Genomic DNA, 22,732 nt, shown 5'->3' with positions numbered 1-22,732 from the left:
ACAGATGCTGGCATTTGTTTGGGCCTATAGAGACAGGCGAGGGACGCAGGTGGCGCTGTGGGTTAAAGCCTCAGCGCCTAGGACTTGCCGATCGAAAGGTCGGCGGTTCGAATCCCTGCGGCGGGGTGCGCTCCCGCTGCTCGGTCCCAGCGCCTGCCAACCTAGCAGTTCGAAAGCACCTCCGGGTGCAAGTAGATAAATAGGGACCGCTTACCAGCGGGAAGGTAAACGGCGTTTCCGTGTGCGGCTCTGGCTCTGGCTTTGGCTCTGGCCAGAGCAGCGATGTCACGCTGGCCACGTGACCCGGAAGTGTCTCCGGACAGCGCTGGCCCCTGGCCTCTTAAGTGAGATGGGCGCACAACCCCAGAGTCTGTCAAGACTGGCCCGTATGGGCAGGGGTACCTTTACCTTTTACATAGAGACAGGCAGCTGTAAGAATTCCATGAACACCCCTCATGCACCTGTCTTGCAATAAGACTCGCTAGAGGCTCTGGTGAAGGGGGGGGGGGGAATCTTTCCAACAAGGAATATTAAAAAAAATAAGCTGCATTTATTCGTTTTGATCTTAGCAAGAAATCAGTATTTTATCTTTAAAAAAAAAAAAGTTCAATTGGGATTTTTGGAGGTTTAAGTGGGATAGTTTCATTTTACTTCACCCTTCTTGGAATAATAAAATATCTATGCATTGTTATGCATTTTTTTCACAGCAATGAAGTAGCATTGCCCATACTGACATTTATTTATCTTATCAATATTTACAGGCTGCCCTGTAACAGGCTGTCAGGGTAGTTCCCAAGAAGAAATGAAACAATTTTAAATTCAAGATCAATAAAATAGTGGCATGTTTATTTTCTGTTTACGTGTTATTTAAAATGGTTGTTTCTTCTAAGATTTTAAAACTACAGTGTAGTTCCTGTTTTGCTTGGCAACACAGAACTTTTGAAATAAATAAACATTAATCTTTCTCTAGGGCAAACTATTTAGTTGTTAAATAGTCAGAATTATCCACTTAAAGTCCACCAGTGCATTTTTGATTGATTTTCTAATCTTGAAAAATGTGTGATGATGCACTGTTTCATTTTCTTTGTTTGTCTGATAAATTATGTACTGTTGTTTGGTTCAGTGAAAGCAAATTAAAATAATTTATCAGACTTGCTAGAACATGAAGCCTCACTAGTTGGTAGTCTGTGGAAGTATTATTTTAACTTTTATAATTGTTGCTATCGATTAATTTGCTAAACATTGAAGAAAACAAATTCAAGCTTTAAAAGGAACATAGACACAAATGGGGATTTTTTTTTTTTAACATTCCCATTCTCAAACTAGATACAAAAGATTTTGAATTTTGATGGAAATGCATCACTTAACTTATTGGAATGTTCTGTTCCCTTGAAAATCCAAAATGCAACCTTGCTTTTTCTGAGCAGAAGCAATATTTCTGCTACTAGATAAAACAGATTTATACTAAGCCATATACCGTATTTTTCCGTGTATAAAACATCCCAGTGTATAAGATAACCCCTAATTTTTGAGCCCAAAATTAAGAAATAAATATTTTAAACATTCAGTGTATAAGAAGAAAACCAATTTTAAACTTAAAAAATTGGGGGGGAATATATTCTTATACATAGGAAAATACAGTAATTAGATGCCCTATTCCTCCCAACATATATAGGATGACCAAAAAATCCTGTCAAATGAGTATATTTTATTGAACTCATATAAATAATCTTTAAAACTAATCTTTATCTGGTCTCTTAAGAGGAGCAAAATAAAGGTGAAGACTAGCAATTATTTTTTCAGAGGCCAAAACAGAATAAAGTTTCTCACACCCATAGCCGAGTGGTTAACATAAAACCAATTTTTTTAAAGACTCAGGGTGAATCCTGGAAGTTACACACTGGTTACTTTAATGCTTGTTTCTGGCAAACTGAAAGAGGGGGAAACACTCTAAACCACTATGAACCAATAATGCACTCTGTTTCTAAAGAAAAGAACCCTCAAACAAGCAAAGAAACCACCTTTGTATATATAAAAAAAATCTTAGCTTGAGACTGAAGTTCTTGCAATCTAAACAACAATTTAAGTACTAGCAGAAGAAGTGCAGTGGAGTTCAAATGAGAATGCAAAGGGCAAGCTGGAAGCCTGGAAAGCAAACTTGGGGTTAGAAAGGCCAGAAATTGAGGAGGTGCTTGCACACTATTTCTTCTTAAGAAAAGTAGAGCCTTTTCCATGGCACAATGCAATGTTAGTGCTGAAAATCCTCTCTCATCCTGAACTTCATAATACTATGTGGCAGTCTTAACAGTTATAGGAACCCACCTGAGTTAAATAATTCTACCTTACATTCTAGTTCATGGGCAGGCAAACTAAGGCCCAGTGGCCAGATCCGGCCCAATTGCCTTCTGAATCTGGCCCATGGACAGTCCGGGAATCAGCGTGTTTTTACATGAGTAGAATGTGTCCTTTTATTTAAAATGCATCTCTGGGTTATTTTGTGGGGTCTGCCTGGTGTTCTTACATGAGTTCTTACATGAGTGTGCTTTTATTTAAAATGAATCTCTGGGTTATTTTGTTGGGCATAGGAGTTTGTTCATTTTTTCCCCCTTCAAAATATAGTCCGGTCCCCCACAAAGTCTGAGGGACAGTGGACCGGCCCCCTGCTGAAAAAGTTTGCTGACCCCTGTTCTTTCCCATCCATTAATGAACTAAGTCACTAGATGCAAAGGTTGATAGGAAAGACTCTCTATAGACATGAATAAAGAAAGGTATGATTTTCAAAATAAATGTGCAATTTAAAGGATAAAATCTGAACTGGAAAATAATATATGAACTAAAAGTTGCTTTAATTTTTAGTAACTACATGCGTATGTTTAAGTTAATTTATATATATATATATATATATATATATATATATATATATATATATAATTGATTCTGTTCTGTCTGCAATGTAGTTCAGCTACAGATTTCCCCTACTCTATATTAAATATGGCTGAACCATTTGTTTATTTAAGCAAATCTACTCAACAGTTTTAACAGGTCACAGAATGTAAACATACATTAATTTCAAAGATAAGTGACAAAAATGAGTTTTGTACAGCTTCTGCAGAATTATCTCTTCAAAACTCTGTGGCAGACTTTTGTGCTAAAGTACAAAATCTTTAATGACTTGATTATTTTTTCTTATAAAATCAGCCAATAAACCTTCTTCTACATTTTCACCTCCCCATCAATAGGAAAATAAAAAGGCAAGTACTCTACTGCCACCTACCATATTTAGTTACTGTATAATATATGTGACAGAAATGTTATTTCCTCAGATTTTATCACCTCGCTTGAAAATATACTATTTTTTACCATGTTAATGGCAACAGAGAGTTTTCAAAATAGGTAGCAGCATCTAAAAATTATGTTATGTGCCCTGAATAAACACTAGCAAAGAAACTCATGAAAGATGACCCTGATTCAATCCAAACACAGAAAAGCTATTTTCAGTCACATGGTCCACTTTTGATGAATATAAAATGGAGCCTATTTTCCAATGCAGTGATTTCCTGCCTCTACTTAACTGCAAGAAAGACTCTTTGGGGAGGTACATATAAACAACTTATTCTTCTCCTAGCCTTTTGCTGGAGCAGGCTGAGGTGTCAAATTATATTTTGCTTCATCTGTACTTTACTGGCTTTCATTGTCTGAAAGAATAACTTTCTGACAGTACAGACAGTGGAAAGGACTCCCTCGGGAGGTGGTGGAGTCTCTGTCATTAAGCAGAGGTTGGATGTCAATCTGTCAAAGATGCTTTAGCTGAGTTTCCTGCATTGCGGGGGTTGGGACTAGATGCTCTGGGGATCCCTTCCAACTCTACAATTCTATGCCTGTAACTACTGTGCTCACTAATAAGTATAGGTAAAGGACCCCTGGACAGTTAAGTCCAGAATTCAACTATGGGGTGGGGCGCTCATCTCTGCTTCCAGGCCAAGGGAGTCGGTGTTAGTCCACAGACAGCTTTTCCGGGTCATGTGGCCAGCATGACTAAACTGCTTCTGGTGCAACAGGACACCGTGTTGGAAGCCAAAGCGCACATTTACCTTCCCATTGCAGCGGTACCTATTTATCTTCTCGCACAGGTATGCTTTCGAAGTGCTAGGTTGGCAGGAGCTGGGACAGAGCAACGGGAGCTAACTCCGTTGCATGGATTCGAGCTGTCTATTTTTGATCGGCAAACCCAAGAGGTTCGGTGGTTTAGACCACAGCGCCACCCATCTATATCTACAGTCATAACTCGGGTTACAGGAGCTTCAGGTTGTGTTTTTTCAGGTTACGGACCTGCCGAAACCCGGAAGTACTGGAACGGGTTACTTCTGGGTTTCGGGGATCGCGCATGCGCAGAAGCACTAAATCACACTTTGTGCATGAGCAGAGGCGCTGAATCACAACCTGTGTGGGTTGCGAACGTGCATCCCACATGAATCACATTCGCAACCCAAGCGTCCACTGTATATCTATATCTATATCCCATATATATATATATATATATATATATATATATATGGGTGGTGCTGTGGTATATGCTAGCACAGTACTTAGTTAAGGATACATCTGTACTGGACAAAATTATGGGTAGGTCCATACTGGAAACCTCAACTTATGCAGCGAGAGGAAGGTTCGATAAGAAGCAATAGTGCACTGTTCTATGTCAGGGCTGGCAGCTTGAAAGCACTCTCAAGGTAGTTAACCCTGAAGACAGGCAGCACATGGCAAATGAGTGTAGAGAGTGCAGGGTGAGGCAAAGCAGCTGGTGGACAAACAAGGTCAGAGGATCCGTAGAAGATCCTGAGGATTTTAGGCCAAGGTGAAAACAGAACACCTTCAGCTCTTGTGCCAGCTGACAAATGGCTTAATCATACTGGCCATGTCAGCTAAGAGGCTGCAGTACTTCCTTCTGGCTACCTTCATTGCCAATGGGAAACAGGTTCAAGACACCAGTTGCTCGCTAGTTTGGCAAGCTGACATGAGTGTTGCTAACCAGCTCTCCTTGTCAGCAGTTCTACCATGAGAGAACCGTATCTGAGGGAGTGTGGAAGAAACTGGCTGGATCAGGTCCATAATTTGCAGTACAAATAATGTTACATGGAAGGAAACCTTCCATGTCAACATCCTTCCAAAAAAGAATGCTAAAGACTTAAGCCCTAATGTTAAAATCCTTTGTCTCTTGTAATTTGACACTCCTGAAAATGAATTGTTTGTATTTTGGGAAGCTTCCTGGTGCTTAGTTAGATTTAATGTTTGTATTAAGTTAAGTATTTAAATCGAGGGTTACATGAAATCCAACGTTTTACAAATGTTTAAAAAAAACAAGTGGGATTCTTTCCGTAAGCCTGCCATGAAATGTGTTTTTAAGTATGAAAAATTAAACTGCATAAGCTTCCTCAGTGCTTACACCAAATGTCATTTACATTTTTTATCATTTATTTACTTATATCACTGAGAACTTGACTAAGGATCTGTTAGCATGAGACAGTACTAAAGATTCGTAACTACAATAATGGCACTCTTTGTCAGGATAGTGAATATTATGAGAACATAGATTGTCTCAGTATCCTTCCAATATGCATTCTAGTCTTGTGCATGTCCAAACTATAATTTATGGCAGTGATTTGCAAGATGAGGTTTTTACTAAGTATCAGAAGTAAAATGTGCAGGCTTTATACTATGTCAAGGAACTGCATCAGCATATTTTTCAAGGGAATTAGGTCTTAAAAGCTTGAATACAAATCACAGGAGACATGCTAGCTTATGCAATTTTAACTTAAGCAAACTGAAAGCGAACCTCTCTGTCACAGTGAAAAACCCATTCATTCTGCCAGCTGTGAATATGAATATCATCAAAGTTCAAAACTATGTGCCACTTGTTTCTGTGAAGAGGCCATGTGCTGCATTTTATTAGGAATACAGTCAGTTAGTCTTTATCTGTATATAACCGTAAGTCATTATAAATAAGCCAAAAATGAAAAGAAAAAGGAGACCAACAAGCAAACTGATGGATATACTGTGTGTGAATAAACCAAGGGAGTACATTCATTTGTACTGTCCCAGTTACAAAACACAGGGAGACATAGTACCCGGTTTGCACCCCTCCTTGCACCTAAGAAACCTGTCAGACATGCAATGCCACTAGATGTTCCATGGGTAGGTAAAATATTTGAATAGGGCATATGCATGTAAAATACAGCATATGAAGGTCTACAGATCACATTGATACAGTATTCTAGATAAGATCCATTATTTGGCCATAAAGTCTGGGCCTACATACAATTGATTTTATACATGAACGCTATAATGAAGCATTACACCCATGATTGAAGGAGGAAGGTTCTGCCAGTTGGGAAGGCACTTTCTAGCTCCCCCACCATACAATAATGTGATGATGAGAGAGTTGCTGCTGGGCATGGATGCTGCTGTGAGAAGCAGAGAAAAAACTCTGCTGAAATTCAGGCTTTCTTCTCTCTCTGTGCAGCTGTGGCAGCAGGTGGAGGGGGGACAAAGGAGAGAAAAGAGCGTCTTTCTCCCTTTCAGCCCCGCCCCCCCCATGACTGCCACAAACTGCTCTCTGAAGTGCCCCCACTCCATTGAATATTGCTGCTGAAACAAGTGGTGGAAGGGGGAGATGCTTCAGAGAGCAGTTTGGCAAACTTCTCTCTGAAGTGCCTCCCAAACTCCTTTAAAAGGGGGTGGGATAGCCTGTGAGGGGATAGGCAGGTGGGTGGGTTAAGGTATAAAGAGAGGATGGATTGGCCACGTGTTGGGGAAGGGGGGTTGGCAAAGGGAATGGCAAGGGGAGCGAAGAGGGGAGGTAGCCCCTAGTAATAAGGTATATTTGTCTAGATCCAGCAGCAGCAGCAAAAACAGCACCTCTTCAGCATCTGTAAAACTTGCAGGCAGAAAAAAATGTCCTGGTTCTGTCCAGTCATTTTTTATATGGATTTATTCTGCTTTGCATCTCACTCCTCCAATTTAACTAATAATGTATAGTAACTTTGTTTGCATGTAATACTAAGTCAAATCATTTTCAAGCTGCCTCTCTAGTAAGGTAAAGGTAAAGGGACCCCTGACCATTAGGTCCAGTTGCAGATGATTCTGGGGTTGCGGCACTCATCTCGCTTTATTGGCCGAGGGAGCCGGCGTACAGCTTCCGGGTCATGTGGCCAGCATGACTAAGCCGCTTCTGGCGAACCAAAGCAGTACACGTTTACCTTCCCGCCGGAGTGGTACCTATTTATCTACTTGCACTTTGACGTGCTTTCAAACTGCTAGGTTGGCAGGAGCAGGGACTGAGCAACGGGAGCTCACCCCATCACGAGGATTCGAACCGCTGACCTTCTGATCGGCAAGTCCTAGGCTCTGTGGTTTAACCCACTGTGCCACCCGCGTCCCCTAGCTAAACCATGGCTTGCCTTAACATCTGTTTAGCCTCAGTTATGCTGTTTTCTCTTCCAAACAAACCTCAAGCAGTAAGCCCAGAACAAACCTTGGTTAATGCTCATTGTTTATTTGGAGCAAGGCAAACCACAAGCTCTGATTTGGATGTAACACAAAGCCAAACCAATGCTTCACTCTCAGTATTGGGCAGCAGGAGGAGGCAGGGGGCTGAAATGGTCAGCATGTCCTCACTATGCACCAACATGTAGCATGCAGGTGGCCCAGAACATTGATGCAACACCAGTACACTGGTAAAGCACCACATGCCCTTGACAGAACCCTACATTCAATCCCATCAAGTAATTGTGTTGTGGCAGTGTTTTATGAATGTGCACTCTGCACAACTACACATGTGCAAATTATGGCTCTAAAGAAGCTGGATGCAATCACAAATACAATCACATAAAATTGCTTTTTTTTTAATTATGGTGTTGGGGGAGACTCTTGAGAGTCCCATGGACTGCAAGAAGATCAAACCTTTCCATTCTGAAGGAAATCAGCCCTGAGTGCTCACTGGAAGAACAGATCCTGAAGCTGAGGCTCCAATACTTTGGCCACCTCATGAGAAGAGAAGACTCCCTGGAAAAGACCCTGATGTTGGGATACATGGAGGTCACAAGGAGAAGGGGACGACAGAGGACGAGATGGTTGGACAGTGTTCTCGAAGCTACCAGTATGAGTTTGACCAAACTGTGGGAGGCAGTGGAAGACAGAAGTGCCTGGCGTGCTCTGGTTCATGGACACGACTAAATGACTAAACAACAACAAAATTGCTTTTGTGGTGTTTTTGAGTTTGTACAAGTGCACATATAAAAGAGACTCAGACGAAGGAATTGAAAGCTGAGGGAAAGCAAGCATGCACCCTGTACAGAAATCAGAGATTAAAAAAATGGTACAATGTAGAATTCCAAATGCATTTGTTCCACTGAGGAAGCAAGTGCAAGTAAATCAAGACTCTAAAATCTAGGATGAAGCCCTCAATTTGAGATTCCCATAAAGGTGACAGTAACGGAGGTAATGAATATATTGTCTATTGTGTTTAGGCCACACATACGTAAGCACTGGTTGACTAGGATTCCAATGTTTTTCTTCTGAGAAAGGCATTGCATAGAAATAAGCAATCTTCTGATAGCTTTCCTCATCAGAGGGAAATCAGCTCTTTAAATTACCATATTTTTTCTGTGTATAAGATGCCCCCATTTGGGGGGACTCCAAATTAAGAAAACACCCCTCAGCACTACCCGTGTATAAGTCAAGCCCCAATTTTAAACTTATTTTTTTGGTAAAAAAACCCCTAGTCTTATACACAGAAAAATACCGTACTTTGGATATATATAATTTGGGATAAGAAGATGGTACCATTTTGAGAAACAAACTTCTCAGATCATCATGCACCATTTAGAAAAACAACTAGTTGTTTGGCTAAGAGTTTTCTTTTAGTAATGCTTGTTGTTAAGTATGAACTGGGTCAAGGTGTAGTCCAAGTGGTAAGTGCCAAAGCTAAATTCCATATCTGAAATCTCAGTATCTTTTTATCAGAATTTAAACTAACATGGGCTAAGGGCAGGTTTCACTTTTTCATAGTCATTTTTCATTATTATAAAAATGCACACCTTATTAATCAAAGACTTACAACTACTGTATTATCTGCTGTAAATGGCTGCTGCAACATGATGCAATGTTTCAAGGGCATCGTAAAGTATCTTTATGACAGGAATTTGCAAAGCTGAGGCTCAGAGCCGAGTTCAAAACTCCATAAGGCAATAAGATAACTGAGTGTATGATTGAATAATAAAAAGCAAACAGTGCTTTATAAATGACTTCTGTATCCTCCAATTATGTGGACTAGAAGAAAACAGTGTGAATTTCATGGTTCAGGTCATGTTTATGAAAGGGTAATTTGCAGAGATCCTTGCATACAGTGATAATCGTGTCTGTGTGCATTTATATACCAAAGGCACATATGCAGAATGTCACTAACATTGCTTAGACAGAATACCGGAGTTTTGCTTTTGACTGACTATGCCACTCAGTTCAGAAATGCATTTGTGATGCAGTAAGATTTCAAAGGGGATCCCATGACTCTGCAGTATACTGCATTGTGCTGCAGCGTATATTTGTATTCTGCATCAAAGAAGGGCCAGCATGCTTCAACAATGGCTTTCCATGAAGAAAACACATTACAATTGAAATATAAAAAGCTAGAAATAAAAATGATTGTTTAAATGGTTAATTAAAGGATCACCAGTATGACCCTTTCTCTTTACTTTTTGTTTAGGGTGAAATGTTTAATACAGCAAAATGCATCCTGAAATAAGCACCCCTTAATTCAGTTCACCTTTCTTATATGTTAAAGTAATTTATCAGAGGGCTGGATCTCCTGATAAAACAGGGGCTTTTCTATTGCTTCTGATATACAGTGGTGCCCCGCAAGACGAACGCCTCGCAAGACGGAAAACCCGCTAGACGAAAGGGTTTTCCGTTTTGGAGGCGCTTCGCAAAACGAATTTCCCTATGGGCTTGCTTCACAAGACGAAATGTCTTGCGAGTTCCTGCGGGTTCCCCCCCCTTTTTCCCCCTTTTCCTAAGCCGCTAAGCCGCTTATCAGCTGTTCCGCTGATAAGCCGCTTAACAGCTGATCGCTAAAAGCCGCTAAACCGCTAATAGCTCTAATCCGCCAAGCTGTCAATGGGCTTGCTTCGCAAGACGAAAAAACCGCTATACGAAGAGCCTCACGGAACGGATTAATTTCGTCTTGTGAGGCACCACTGTATCTTGTAAAGAGTGATTGTGTACAGTATTTCTTCAGTTAAGCAGCAGTGAATTGAACTCAGACTTTGGTAAGCTGCATATGGGCTCACAAAGTGGACCAAAGAGTAAGGCTATAACTCCATTCTTGTCAAAAATGATTTATGGCTATTAATTGTCAATTAATCTTCATTAAATCTCAGAGAAACTCATTACACCTCAGTGTAACTGAGCTCTAACGCAGACATTCCAAACATTTTTCACAGAATAAATTTTAAGTACTTGTATTTTCCTGTTCTTTTTGAATCCGAGAACAGTGCAACCAATACCCATCTCTCATTGATGGTTCAGCAAGATACCATGGTTGATGCTATCCAAAAGTCACCAAGATCTAGTAAGACCAACAAGGTCACATTTCCCCTCTCACTCTCCCTTAAGATGTCATCTATCAGCGCAACCAAGACAGATTCAGCGCCAAACAGGTCTGGAGTAGATCTAGATACAGTGGTACCTCGGGTTAAGTACTTAATTCATTCCGGAGGTCCGTACTTAACCTGAAACTGTTCTTAACCTGAAGCATCACTTTAGCTAATGGGGCCTCCTGCTGCTGCCACGCCGCTGGAGCCCAATTTCTGTTCTTATCCTGAAGCAAAGTTCTTAACCTGAAGCACTATTTCTGGGTTAGTGGAGTGTGTAACCTGAAGCATATGTAACCTGAAGTGTATGTAACCCGAGGTACCACTGTAGTCAGTTTCCTCCAGGAATGCCTTAGACAGCACTCTAGTAAGTTTTGTTTAATCTCTGAATTAAATCTGCAGTCATTGTTTTCCATTTTTTTCTGTTACCAGAATCAGAACATTAGAAAATACACCAGATTTAATGGAACTCATGTATGAACAAGGTAAACTGATACACAGCTTTATTATGGCCATCTTTATGGTTTGTCTGGTGAGATGTTAGCTGCAAAAGCGTATCTCAGAACCTAGCAGATTCTCACCTTCAATTTGCCTGGTGGAGAAATGAATGCACACCACCAAAAGCAGCACTTTAATTGACTTACCCCAAATAGAAAGACATTAAACAATTGACTGGAGTCTAACATTGCACTCTAATCACTGTTGCAGAACCTTCTTTTGAGTATCTGTGCTGACAAGCAATTAATATTGTTTGCATGCCACCTCAAACTTTGAGCAGTGCAAGATTCCAAGGTTCCAGGTGCGAAGGACAGCGAAGATTGGTGTATTTATGATATATGGGTTATTTACACATGCACACATATACAACCTGAGCCTATGATGGAGGGGTTCACAGCATTAACACCCCAAGAGGGTTTTGCTTCTTCCATAGTCACAGCCTTGGATTCTAGCAAAAATGTGGCAGAGCTCTGGCTCCCATCTGTCCAGCCTGCAAGCTTCTAATTGTCTATCATTAAATAGTTGAACTACTACATGATAATATTTTGTTTTAGGAAAAATTAGCTCAGCACATTTAAGATTTAGAGTTAGATAGTATGTACTGGAAGATGGTTTTTGTAGCTGCAATCCACTTTTTGTATCCTAAAATAAAGCTGCAATCCCACACACACTCACCTGGTTTTAAGCCCCACTGAACATAGTGAGACTTACTTCTGAGTAAATCTACAACCTCTCCTGGACAATGACAGTTCTTTTTCTCAAGCTCTGGGAGGAAGACCTTTCATTGCCTACAGACAGCCATCCAATCTTAAACAACTCCTAACCCACAATAATACTACAACCAGACTTAACACGGACACTGGCACCAGAGCCTGCAATAAACCCAGATGCCAACTTTGCTGCCACATACACCCGGACAACACCATTACTGGCCCCAACAACATCACACATACCATCTCGGGACTATTTAATTGCTCATCGTCTAACATTGTGTATGCCATCAAATGCCAACAGTGTCCTTCAGCTCTCTATATTGGACAAACAGGCCAAACCTTACGCCAAAGAATAAACAGACATAAATCCGACATCAGGAACCACAAGACAGAGAAACCAGTAGGAGAACACTTCAATCTCCCAGGACCTTCTATACAAGATCTCAAAGTAGCTGTTCTATTACAAAGGAATTTCAGAAATAGACTGGAAAGAGAAGCTGTTGCATTGCAACTTATCACCAAACTTAAAACCATGGAGAGACCTGGTCTGAACAAAGACATTGGATTCTTATCTCATTATACATGACAAAGCCATTTTTCACCTTCTCACCCCTTGTTCTTTCCTGTAAGACCTACTGCAGTCGTTAAGAGTCGTCAACAGGCTCATCACAGCTATCTGCCAAGTTTACTGAAAAAAATTCTTTAATGTAACTTGGAAATATTAAATAAAAACAACCTGTCAGGGGTTCAGGAGCAGAAGCACAGGGAAGAGGGGAGATGGAGAGCGAAGGGGAAGAATCTGAGGGCAGCGTAGGAGAAGATGACAGTGGCCCGAGAGATTCCATGAGCCTCTCCAGCGAATCGGAAGATTCACAGAAGGGGGCACCAGTGGCCAGGGCAAGGGGATTCCCAAGGGGGACACTCCAGGAGCAAGGGGCCAGCAGGGACTCCCAGAGTAGCAGTTGGAAATCAGGACCAGCTTCCCCACCAGAGCATAGTGGGGGGGAAGAGTCCCAGGTATCGAGGGCAGAGGATTCCACACCAGGGAGTGAAGATAAGTCAGGGCTGGCCACGCCTCCATCGGAGAGCCAGACAACGGAGGGGAGGTCAGATCCGGGCAGTATCCCGGAAGAGGGAAGCAGTGACAGAAGCAGTGTGACGGTCAGGAGGAAGGTCACTGGGTTGGCGCGAGAGGCAAGTTCAAATGTACAGGAGCGCGGGACAGCAGAGAATGAGGATTGGGAACCGGGTCCTAAAGCCCGCCGGAGACAGGGGGAGGAGTCAGCTGACTCAGCGTCGGAAGAGTCCAGAAAGGGGAAAGCCCCGGCGGGCAGGAGGACCCAGAGGAGGAGAGAACAACAGAAAAGGTGGAGCAGGGCTAGGATCTTAAACTGGTGCCAGAGGGGAGGAGATTCAGACGGGACTTCGCCGGTCTAGGGTTTAAGACGTAGGGCTGCGCGCTGCGGCTTTGGAATGGAAGTTGAACTTCAATAAAGACTTTTGTACATAACGACGATTGGGCGTTGGTCCTCTGTGAGCTGGGACCTAGGGGCAGCTCTGACACTACCTAATATTTGATAGCATGTGATTTCATAAGATTCTATGTAGCTGGGCTACCAGTAATATCATGAGGAGTGAAATCTTCACAAAATTACAGAAAGGGGTCTTTATCATCACACTTTCCATTACAGTGATACCTCGGGTTAAGAACTTAATTCGTTCCGGAGGTCCGTTCTTAACCTGGACTGTTCTTAACCTGAGGTACCACTTTAGCTAATGGGGCCTCCCACCACCGCTGCACGATTTCTGTTCTCATCCTGAAGCAAAGTTCTTAACCCAAGGTACCACTGTACCACATGTGATATATCAACATGAGAGAACCAAAGTTCCCCAAATCTATAGCAGAGCAGCTGTCCATGACTCTACTGACAGATAAGATTTCCTCCTCAGATGAAGAGAGAAATTCCTTCTATATATAGAGTCCTGGATAAGACAGAAGAAGTAACCAACACCTTCCTTATATTCATAGGATCAGCATGGTCTATAAAACACAGGTTCAACACAACTGTTCTGAGTACGAAGAGGCGTCAGATCCTTTATCTGAATCTCATCACCTTTGATCAATTTTCCCTCAGAATGAATTATTTTCCTTACTTTTCCCTAAAAAGGGAATGGCCCTGGAAGCAATAGATCTCACTATCACAGTGAACCCTGTAAGATTTATTTTTGAATAGATATGATCTTTTTAGCAAGTGAGATTTGACATCTTGATAATAAACAAACAAACAAATGCTTACTAGAGAACTGGTCATTCGTTGAGATGAGCGAGCAATGTTGGCAGGCAAGCCGAAGAAATCAGGTTTATCATCTTCTGGAAGGCTTTCAATAACATGACGGTAATCCTATGCAAAAAGGAAAACTGGTATTCAATATGTTATTAAAAAAAATATCCGAGCACTCTTATTTTAATGAAAGGAAGAGAAACATGTGGGTAATATACTTTGGAAATAAATTTTAGATTTCAGTCTTTTAGTTATGTTCTTAGCCAGGTGAGTTCTGAATACACTAATAAATATATAATTTTGAATGTGCCCATAGATGTGGTTAATATTATTAATCAATGTGACACAAAATTATTTTTTTTAACTTAATAAGCTTAAACTTGATAATAAAGTAACTAACAATAAAATCATTAGGGCTGTAATCCTATATACATTTCCTTGGGAGTAAGTTTGCGTGAGCTCAATTCAATTTACTTCTGAGTAAAAATTCTTAGAATAATGTGGTGATTAACAGTAAAACAACAAGAGTTGTTTTAAAAATGCAGCTTATCATATGCTCAAATCAGGAAAAGATGTCCGATGATTACCCACAATCCAAAAAAACAACGAGCCCAGCATTTGTATTTTTTATAGCTGTACTACTAGTTCTGACAGAATAAGGTAGCTATAAGTCTCTAAGTCTGAGATTCTCTCAGTTCTGGTCAGCCTTCAGCTTGCCAGCAGCCATAATAAAACCAGTCTTTAGTAGGTCTACAATTAAGCAACAAGAAGCATAATCACCTGCCAATTTAATAAAGCCAAAGAAAATTAATATTATTTTAACATCTGATAAGAAGGGACACATACTCACCAATATATTGCAGGAGCTAGGGAGAGTGATGGAATATGGAAATCTGCTCATCTTCTTGCCCCGGAAATTTGAGTCAGCAATGACTCTGGAATTAAAAAACTGTTCCAGGTATGATCTAAGGACTCTCATATCAAAGTAATTATCTATACGACCTCCATAAATAGCATTTTCCAATAAACCATGCACGAATTCCCACTGAAAATCTTTGGCGCCTGTAAATTATTAAATATAAAGCATGTAAAAATATGGCACAATGGCTTGGTTTCAGATTTCATCATTAAAGCAATCTTTAATACAGTGGGCAAATAGAATCTGCCATGCAGTGACTCATGTCTATGCAGATGACCTAATGTTTTTCGTTTAACTATGACATTACCTCCATTATAGATCCCTAAGGAGCCTTAACCATTTTGGCCTCAGGGACATTAGACAGTCCCTCTTTCCTTATAGCAAATCATAAGTATCCCCAGAAGCTGAAGACACACTCTAGAAAGTGAAATCTATAGAGTGGTACCTCAGTTTATGAACTTAATCCGTTCCAGAAGTCCATTCTTAAACCAAAACTGTTCTTAAACCGAGGCGTGCTTTCCCTAATGAGGCCTCCCGCCGTCGCTGCCCTTCCACCATTCAGATTCCGTTCTTAGACTGAGGGAAAATTCTCAAACCAAGACACTATTTCCAGTTTTGCGGAGTTTGTAAACCAAATTGTTTTTAAGCCGGACTGTTCTTAAACTGAGGTACCACTGTATATCAAATAAGAGAATGTAAAGACAATTTCTTGGAGCATATTCCCAAAGCAATAGAACCCTCCCCTTCTCCAAAGTGCAGTAGGAATGAGAGACAGACACTTCAAATGGAGATTCCTTTTTTTCTTACCTGTTTACCTTCCTTCCTCAGTTTCAACAAAAACCTTCTACTTAAACTTTCTCTGTGTGTGTTTTTAACGTACTGTTGTAGCTCTGCCTAACTTGGCAGCTATCTTTTTAATTTCCAAGTGATCTATTTCCAGATGTGTTGAGAAGAAAAGCGTGACAGGGAAAAATAGTCTGGCTGGGATTTTTGGGAAGTTATGGGATATGCCCTTTCCCCACACTTTTTGTTGTTTGCATCTTTGCCTGTTTCATGCTTGAGTTTTGGCATTATAGTTTTTCTTTCTTTCTGGAAGTGAGGCTTAAAGTCTCCAGTTTCAAACAACCCACCACCTCATCAACCTGTACGCACTGATAACTTCCTCTGCCCAACCTCCCATAGTGTAACTTCCCACATAATGCGCAGGGTGGAAGCTTAGATTAGCTCCAGAGAAGCTGCTGATTTGGGATGAATTGTACCAACACAGAGGTAACTTGAGCTCCCTGGTGCTTCAGTATTTCTTGAAGAAGGAACATCTCTTGAAGAGGGAGTGCCCCGGGCATTATTTTGAATTATGCTCAGTCTTGGAAACCACTTCCAATGTTATTTTTAGGCTTTAAAATACATGAAGCAAGAAGAAGTGGTCTCTGAGCATATGGCGAGAGAGAAAAAACTGACAGAGATGCCTGCCTCTCAGAATTCTATGCTCTCCTGCCTTGTCATACCCAAGATGAGATCATACCCAACCAGTGAATGGATTCCGACCGACACAAATAGTGTTTTACCCTTGTTCCGGAGTAATTTCTATCTTACTGGTTACATGGGTGATGAATGAAAAGAACTTCCAGGTGAAAGGAAGTGCATGGCACACCAAGATTCATACTGACAGGCATGGTAAAAAGGTAAAGGGATCCCCTGACCATTAGGTCCAGTCGTGGCCGACTCTGGGGTTGCGACACTCATCTCGCTTTATTGGCCGAGGTAGCCGGCATACAGCTTCTGGGTCAGAAAGGAATGCAGTAGAATTTACCTCATGCTAAGTGTGAATAAAAGTGCACCCCTGTCACATCCTGCAGGCAATGGGGTACCAAACATCCCAGTTGAATCTAGTGAAGCAAAATCCTCAAACTTTCTACACTGAGACTGATCTGGCTTAAGTATCGTGACCTCCTAATCTTTCAGAAAAGCATGTTTTAAATAATTAAACCCTCTAATTAACTTTGTACTGATGTTTAAATGGATCCTTTTGGACATGATCAAATTTATCTGTCTATTATTTGCCATTTTTCACAGTTATACATGCAGTTCTGTTCATGCGACAAATCAACCATTCTTAGTCTTCATTCAAAGTTATCTGAATAACTACACATTTTTATAAAAATTGCCACATTCTTTTCCAAAGATTTTCTTATATAGAGAAAATTCATGAATTGTTAATGTAAATATGCTCGTGAACTATTTAAGAATTAGTTTTAAACCACCCTCTGAGGAAAGTCTTGTTTTGAATCAGGACAATAAACAGTATTTTGGATCAATGGCTTTGGTGCTTCCCTAGTCTTTTCCGCAATTGTTATCCTTCCATTCCTTGTTAAGCTCAAATATGGGAAGCTCTCATGGATGGTTTTAGCAAAATGAAGTCAGACAATGAAATCAGAGTTCCCTGAGAACAAGATGACTCACCTTCAAAGAGTCTGTCAATAATGTCATACCCTGCACGAAGATCAGATAAAGAAAATTCATAAAATTTGGTCCAGCCCTGTAAGAGAAAAGGCAGTTTCTACTACTCATTATTAAATGTGCATGGCCATATGATGATAAGAAAATGTCCAAAACTATGTATCATGGAGAAACATAGTAAAAAAAAAATGTAAAAGAAAACAGGACTAAGGCGCCCTAGACTAAAAACGTTCTACAGGTCTGAGTGAATGTTTACTGACCAGTAAATAATGAAAGAACTTCCAAAACAGTCTGCTAACCTATAGATTACCACCACCCAGATTTCTAGGACTGCTAGCTATCCCAGAAAACACACAACACACCGAATGCCATTCAGGCCTTACATGCAAGGCAATGTTTCTGAGCAATGCAGAGATCCAGAATTCTTAATTAATTTACAATGCTTTTAGCCTGAATTTTGGGAAGAAGGGAAAAAAAACGATTAACATTGAAGAATAATGTTATTTTCAAATGCTTTAAAATTCAAAGGTCTCAAGGGGGGGAAAACCCAAGTGTGAGGATCCAAATTAATCACAGGGGCACCACACAAGACAACAAGGCAGGGTTAGCTTTGGCAAGTGAGGAAAGAGTCTTATTTCATTTAAGTCATGGTGACCTCCAAAAGTAAAATAAGAGCAAGTATCAATTTTGTGGGGGGTAAAAAAAAACACCCCAAACTTGCCCTGGACAGCTTTCTCAAGGCATAGTTCCAAATCAAACAAATTGTAAGAATTTATGACAGCTGCATGGCCTGCAGGCATTTAAAACAGCTTCTTTCAACCAAAACTCCAGTTTGGGAAAACAAACCCCAGTTACTACATTGTAACAGTTCATTTTAGTGCAAGTAAACAGTGGAAGCTAGTGGGGTTTATCGTGGGATCTTCTGTTAGGTGAACATGGAACAACAGCTATTATATGAAACAAGCTGTTTCTTTATAAAGCTTCTCCCATACAAAAGAAATAATGTTAGCTTACAAAAAATAAAAGTTCACTGAATTCAATTAGCTCCACCTACCCACCCCTTACTTTTTCAGCACTGGTCTTTATGGTTCAATCTTTATAATAATAATTTTTCATTTATACCCCGCCCTTCCTGGTTCAGAAAACCAGGCTTAGAGCAGCTAACAACAAATTTAAAACACTTAATTGATTTAAAATCAAGAAAGGGAAGGTGCACAATTTATTTTAAAATTAAAAATACATCTGAAATGAAAGGAAACAATTAGTAACCGAAAAACAAGATAAAAACATAAGCAATGAGTAAGACTCATACCTGGGGGATGTAATTTCTTCTTTCTTGACATGCAGCATGAAACCAAGCCAGGCTAAAGAGAGCATGGGCTCGAGACAAATTCCCTTTTTTGCTAATTTGCTCTGGACTCCAGGATTCATAAGTTCGCAGTAAGTTCTTTTTCAGGCCTGGAGGTGCCTATGGAAGAAAATAAAGTCTTAGTATAAAAATAGTATCTGCAAGCAGAAGTCGTGCAATAGGGCTTTACCATTCCTGTCCTCTCCTTCCCGCTACAGCCCATTGTGACACACAGCAGGGGACACAAAGAGTTACAATGCAGATGTTGTTGTTGTTGTTTAGTCGTTTAGTCGTGTCCGACTCTTCGAGACCCCATGGACCAGAGCACGCCAGGCGCTCCTGTCTTCCACTGCCTCCCGCAGTTTGGTCAAACTCATGCTGGTAGCTTCGAGAACACTGTCCAACCATCTCGTCCTCTGTCGTCCCCTTCTCCTTGTGCCCTCCATCTTTCCCAGCATCAGGGTCTTTTCAAGGGAGTCTTCTCTTCTCATGAGGTGGCCAAATTATTGGAGCCTCAGCTTCACGATCTGTCCTTCCAGTGAGCACTCAGGGCTGATTTCTTTCAGAATGGATAGGTTTGATCTTCTTGCAGTCCATGGGATTCTCAAGAGTCTCCTCCAGCACCATAATTGAAAAGCATCAATTCTTCGGCGATCAGCCTTCTTTATGGTCCAGCTCTCACTTCCATACATCACTACTGGGAAAACCATAGCTTTAACTATACAGACCTTTGTTGGCAAGGGGGAAAAACTGAGAGCATGAAGTTTGCCCCCCTTGCACAATCTGACTCCCAACGGTTTTTGCCGATTCTCCCTTCACGTTGCAGCCCTCATAGCCAAGAACTTTACTGAGGATCCCCAACTCAAAAAAAAAAAAAAAAGTTTTTCAAAGGCTGCAGTGAGAAAGAAGGCACAGGAAACCCCAAATTCCCCACTGAACATCTGCTGATATAACTCAGAATACAAGCCTATGTGTTGCTTTAGGTGTCAATTTATTTGTTAATTCCCCACTATGTTATATTTTGCTGGTAATTTAATCTTGCCTCATATGTTATCTTCAGACTTGATTGAAGCAAAATAGGAGAAAATTTAGAATGGACTTCGGCAGTCAGCCAAAGACGAAAACCAGGCTGGGGTTGCAGATTATTCAGTTCCTGTAGAAAAGAAATGTATTTATATAAACAAACAAACATTTAAGCAATACCACTGATGCACACGATTCCTGTCTGAAAACTTTGGGCAATAATTGATATTTTAACACACCAAAAGGAATGCACAAGCCTTATTCATCCAAAAATAATTTCAGATAAATTTTAGTGTTGACTTAAACAAAGGGCGGGAATAAGCCAGGATCTGAAACTATGGTTTGGTCTTGGCTTGTTGTCACAAACTAGTGTTTAAAAAAAAAATTCCATGAATTTGGATGTTATTGGGAACTGCAGTTATCTTAAAACTCACAGTAAGAGCTTTCGATCTTCTGTTCCATGTAGAACAGGAGAACACGAGGAAGCATGGAAGCACAAGGTTTGTGCAGACTCATTCACATAGTGGGAAAACAAAGTTTCTGGTTATGTCTGAACTCAGCTTCCAACAGATTCCTCTCTTCTTTTGTTGTTTGAACCCATGGAGCACAGTACATTTTTCTAAGCAGCTGAAATATGTCATATTTTTCCTAAGGAAATTTAATGCATAGTATTTCAATGGTATTTACTAGGGACGCGGGTGGCGCTGTGGGTTAAACCACAGAGCCTAGGACTTGCCGATCAGAAGGTCGGCGGTTCGAATCCCTGTGACGGGGTGAGCTCCCGTTGCTCGGTCCCTGCTCCTACCAACCTAGCAGTTCAAAAGCACGTCAAAGTGCAAGTAGATAAATAGGTACCGCTCCGGCGGGAAGGTAAACGGTGTTTCCGTGCACTGCTCTGGTTCTCCAGAAGCGGCTTAGTCATGCTGGCCACATGACCCGGAAGCTATATACCGGCTCCCTCAGCCAATAAAGCAAGATGAGCACCGCAACCCCAGAGTCGGCCACGACTGGACCTAATGGTCAGGGGTCCCTTTACCTTATTTCAATGGTTTAGTATTTTAAAAAATAAATAAATTGGGGGGCACCATATTCTTTTCAATGCATAGGGCTTCTAGAGATCTTAATCTGACCCTGCTGCTGAACACGTGTATTCTCTTACCTTTTCTAATATGGGTAGCCATGACACAACCAGATGCAAATTCTTCAAGCAGAGCCATTCTCCATTTCGTGCACATTCTTTTACAGTCTGAATAGCTAGATCAGCTTGGCCCTGGCCCATAGCAACCTAAAAAAGACAATCAAATGTTCTAGTTTATCATGGATATATGGTTTTATGTATAGTTTTTTAACTGGACGATGGGTTTTAGCTGTGTTTTATCTCCAGTTTTATTTATAGATTGCTTGGAGAGATTTTTAAATAAACAGAATTCCCACACTATGACACTGTGAAAATACACAATATGGTAAGTTTAGAATTGCTATTGGCAGTTATTTGTGAATCATTTTGGACCACATCATCTCTAGTTAATGGAGACAGATTGCAGCTCTGTTGGTCTCATTTACATTTGTTCTGTGTCTTTATTGTACACAAAATTACTTCAGTGTAAGCTGAAGGGTCCTTCCTCTTCACTTTACATCTTATTTTTATTAGAGGGAAGCAGAATAGCAAGTTAACACAGCTTCCATCAGTCTTTGCATAGTGTTGTACAACTTTCCATTTGGAAGATCTAGTTTTTAGCAGCCAAATATATTAAAGTAGACTTTCAGAAGAAGATATGACAAACAGGAAAGGATTTCTGTTTCATTCCAGTATATTTATTAATATAACTTGTATAAAAATAGTGCATTTTCTGGCCCAATTCAAGCTGCTGGTTTTAAAGTGATAAATGTTTAGGGCACAGAGTATCTCACACAACATCTTTGCCCAAATGCTCCCTCCCACCCCAGCTTTTCGATTTGTTATTGATGTCATACTAAGGATGACATTATTTGAAAACAGAAAGACTAGCAATCACCAGGACCAGGGCCTTTTCAGTAGCTGTCTCAATTGTTGTGGAATGGCCTCCTCCAGGAGACTTGTTTAGCCCCAGATCATGTCTCCTTTTGATGAAAATCTTTTATTACTCTTGTTTTGTCCCATTGCTGCTTGATTTCTTCTGTTACAGTTTCATTAGTTTTGAAGTTGACTTAAAATTGCTTTATTCGTGGTATCATATTAAATCATATTGTAAACCAATTTGAAAACAGCAAACAGAGGTATATAAATCTACTAAATAAGCAAACAGGTCTAGCCATCGATAATATTCATATTTCTTTAAAGGCCTGTGAAAGGAGGGGTGGGTGCTCTGAGGGCTAAGCTGATCTGGGGGCCCTGTCAGGGATTGGCCACTTTTTTGTTTCTAACAACCCTAGGCATCAGACAAGCTCTGCATGTGCCTGCATGAACCCTTACCAGGCAAATAATTTGTGGGCTTTTTAAAGCACTGACATATATGAAACTTACCTGATGGTAGCACTCCCCATTTCTTTCAACACTTGCAAGCTCTTGTAATTCCTGAGAAGGATCAGCACCAGGAGAAATAATGATCAAGATAGGTTCAATTTCTAGTGTTTCTTTATACAAGCGTTTCAGATTCAGTGGAGGAGGTGACAACTCTTTGATCCCTAGAAATGGACAAATATATATATATAAAAATTTTAAAATACCAGTAAAGTTGGGAATGCATTCTGAGTAGCTACCTCTTTGCATCAGTGGTTGGAATAGACTAGTTTCCCAAGTTCCCGATTTCACTTGAAACAAAACAATAGATCTTTGATCTATAAAATACCTTGTTATAGAAAATCAT

The 22,732-nt window shown here is 40.6% G+C and overlaps 1 protein-coding gene across 2 annotated transcripts in view; it reads right to left on the bottom strand.

Moving 5' to 3' along the window:
- Positions 1-22,732, bottom strand: part of DYNC2H1 (dynein cytoplasmic 2 heavy chain 1) — a 153,275-nt gene that overhangs the window by 29,582 nt on the left and 100,961 nt on the right. For both annotated transcript variants that reach the window (XM_079973223.1, XM_079973224.1), the window contains 7 exons: positions 22,390-22,550; positions 21,046-21,171; positions 19,906-20,016; positions 18,828-18,983; positions 17,519-17,594; positions 14,990-15,201; positions 14,155-14,259 (listed from right to left, as the gene is read on the bottom strand). In XM_079973223.1, coding sequence (XP_079829349.1) covers positions 14,155-14,259; positions 14,990-15,201; positions 17,519-17,594; positions 18,828-18,983; positions 19,906-20,016; positions 21,046-21,171; positions 22,390-22,550 — 947 coding nt within the window. The remainder of the gene's footprint in view (positions 1-14,154; positions 14,260-14,989; positions 15,202-17,518; positions 17,595-18,827; positions 18,984-19,905; positions 20,017-21,045; positions 21,172-22,389; positions 22,551-22,732) is intronic.

This window comes from Podarcis cretensis, assembly GCF_951804945.1.
Source record: "Podarcis cretensis genome assembly, chromosome: 4".
Classification (NCBI taxonomy): Eukaryota; Metazoa; Chordata; class Lepidosauria; order Squamata; family Lacertidae; genus Podarcis; species Podarcis cretensis.
This window is presented reverse-complemented; position numbering and strand designations above follow the sequence as displayed.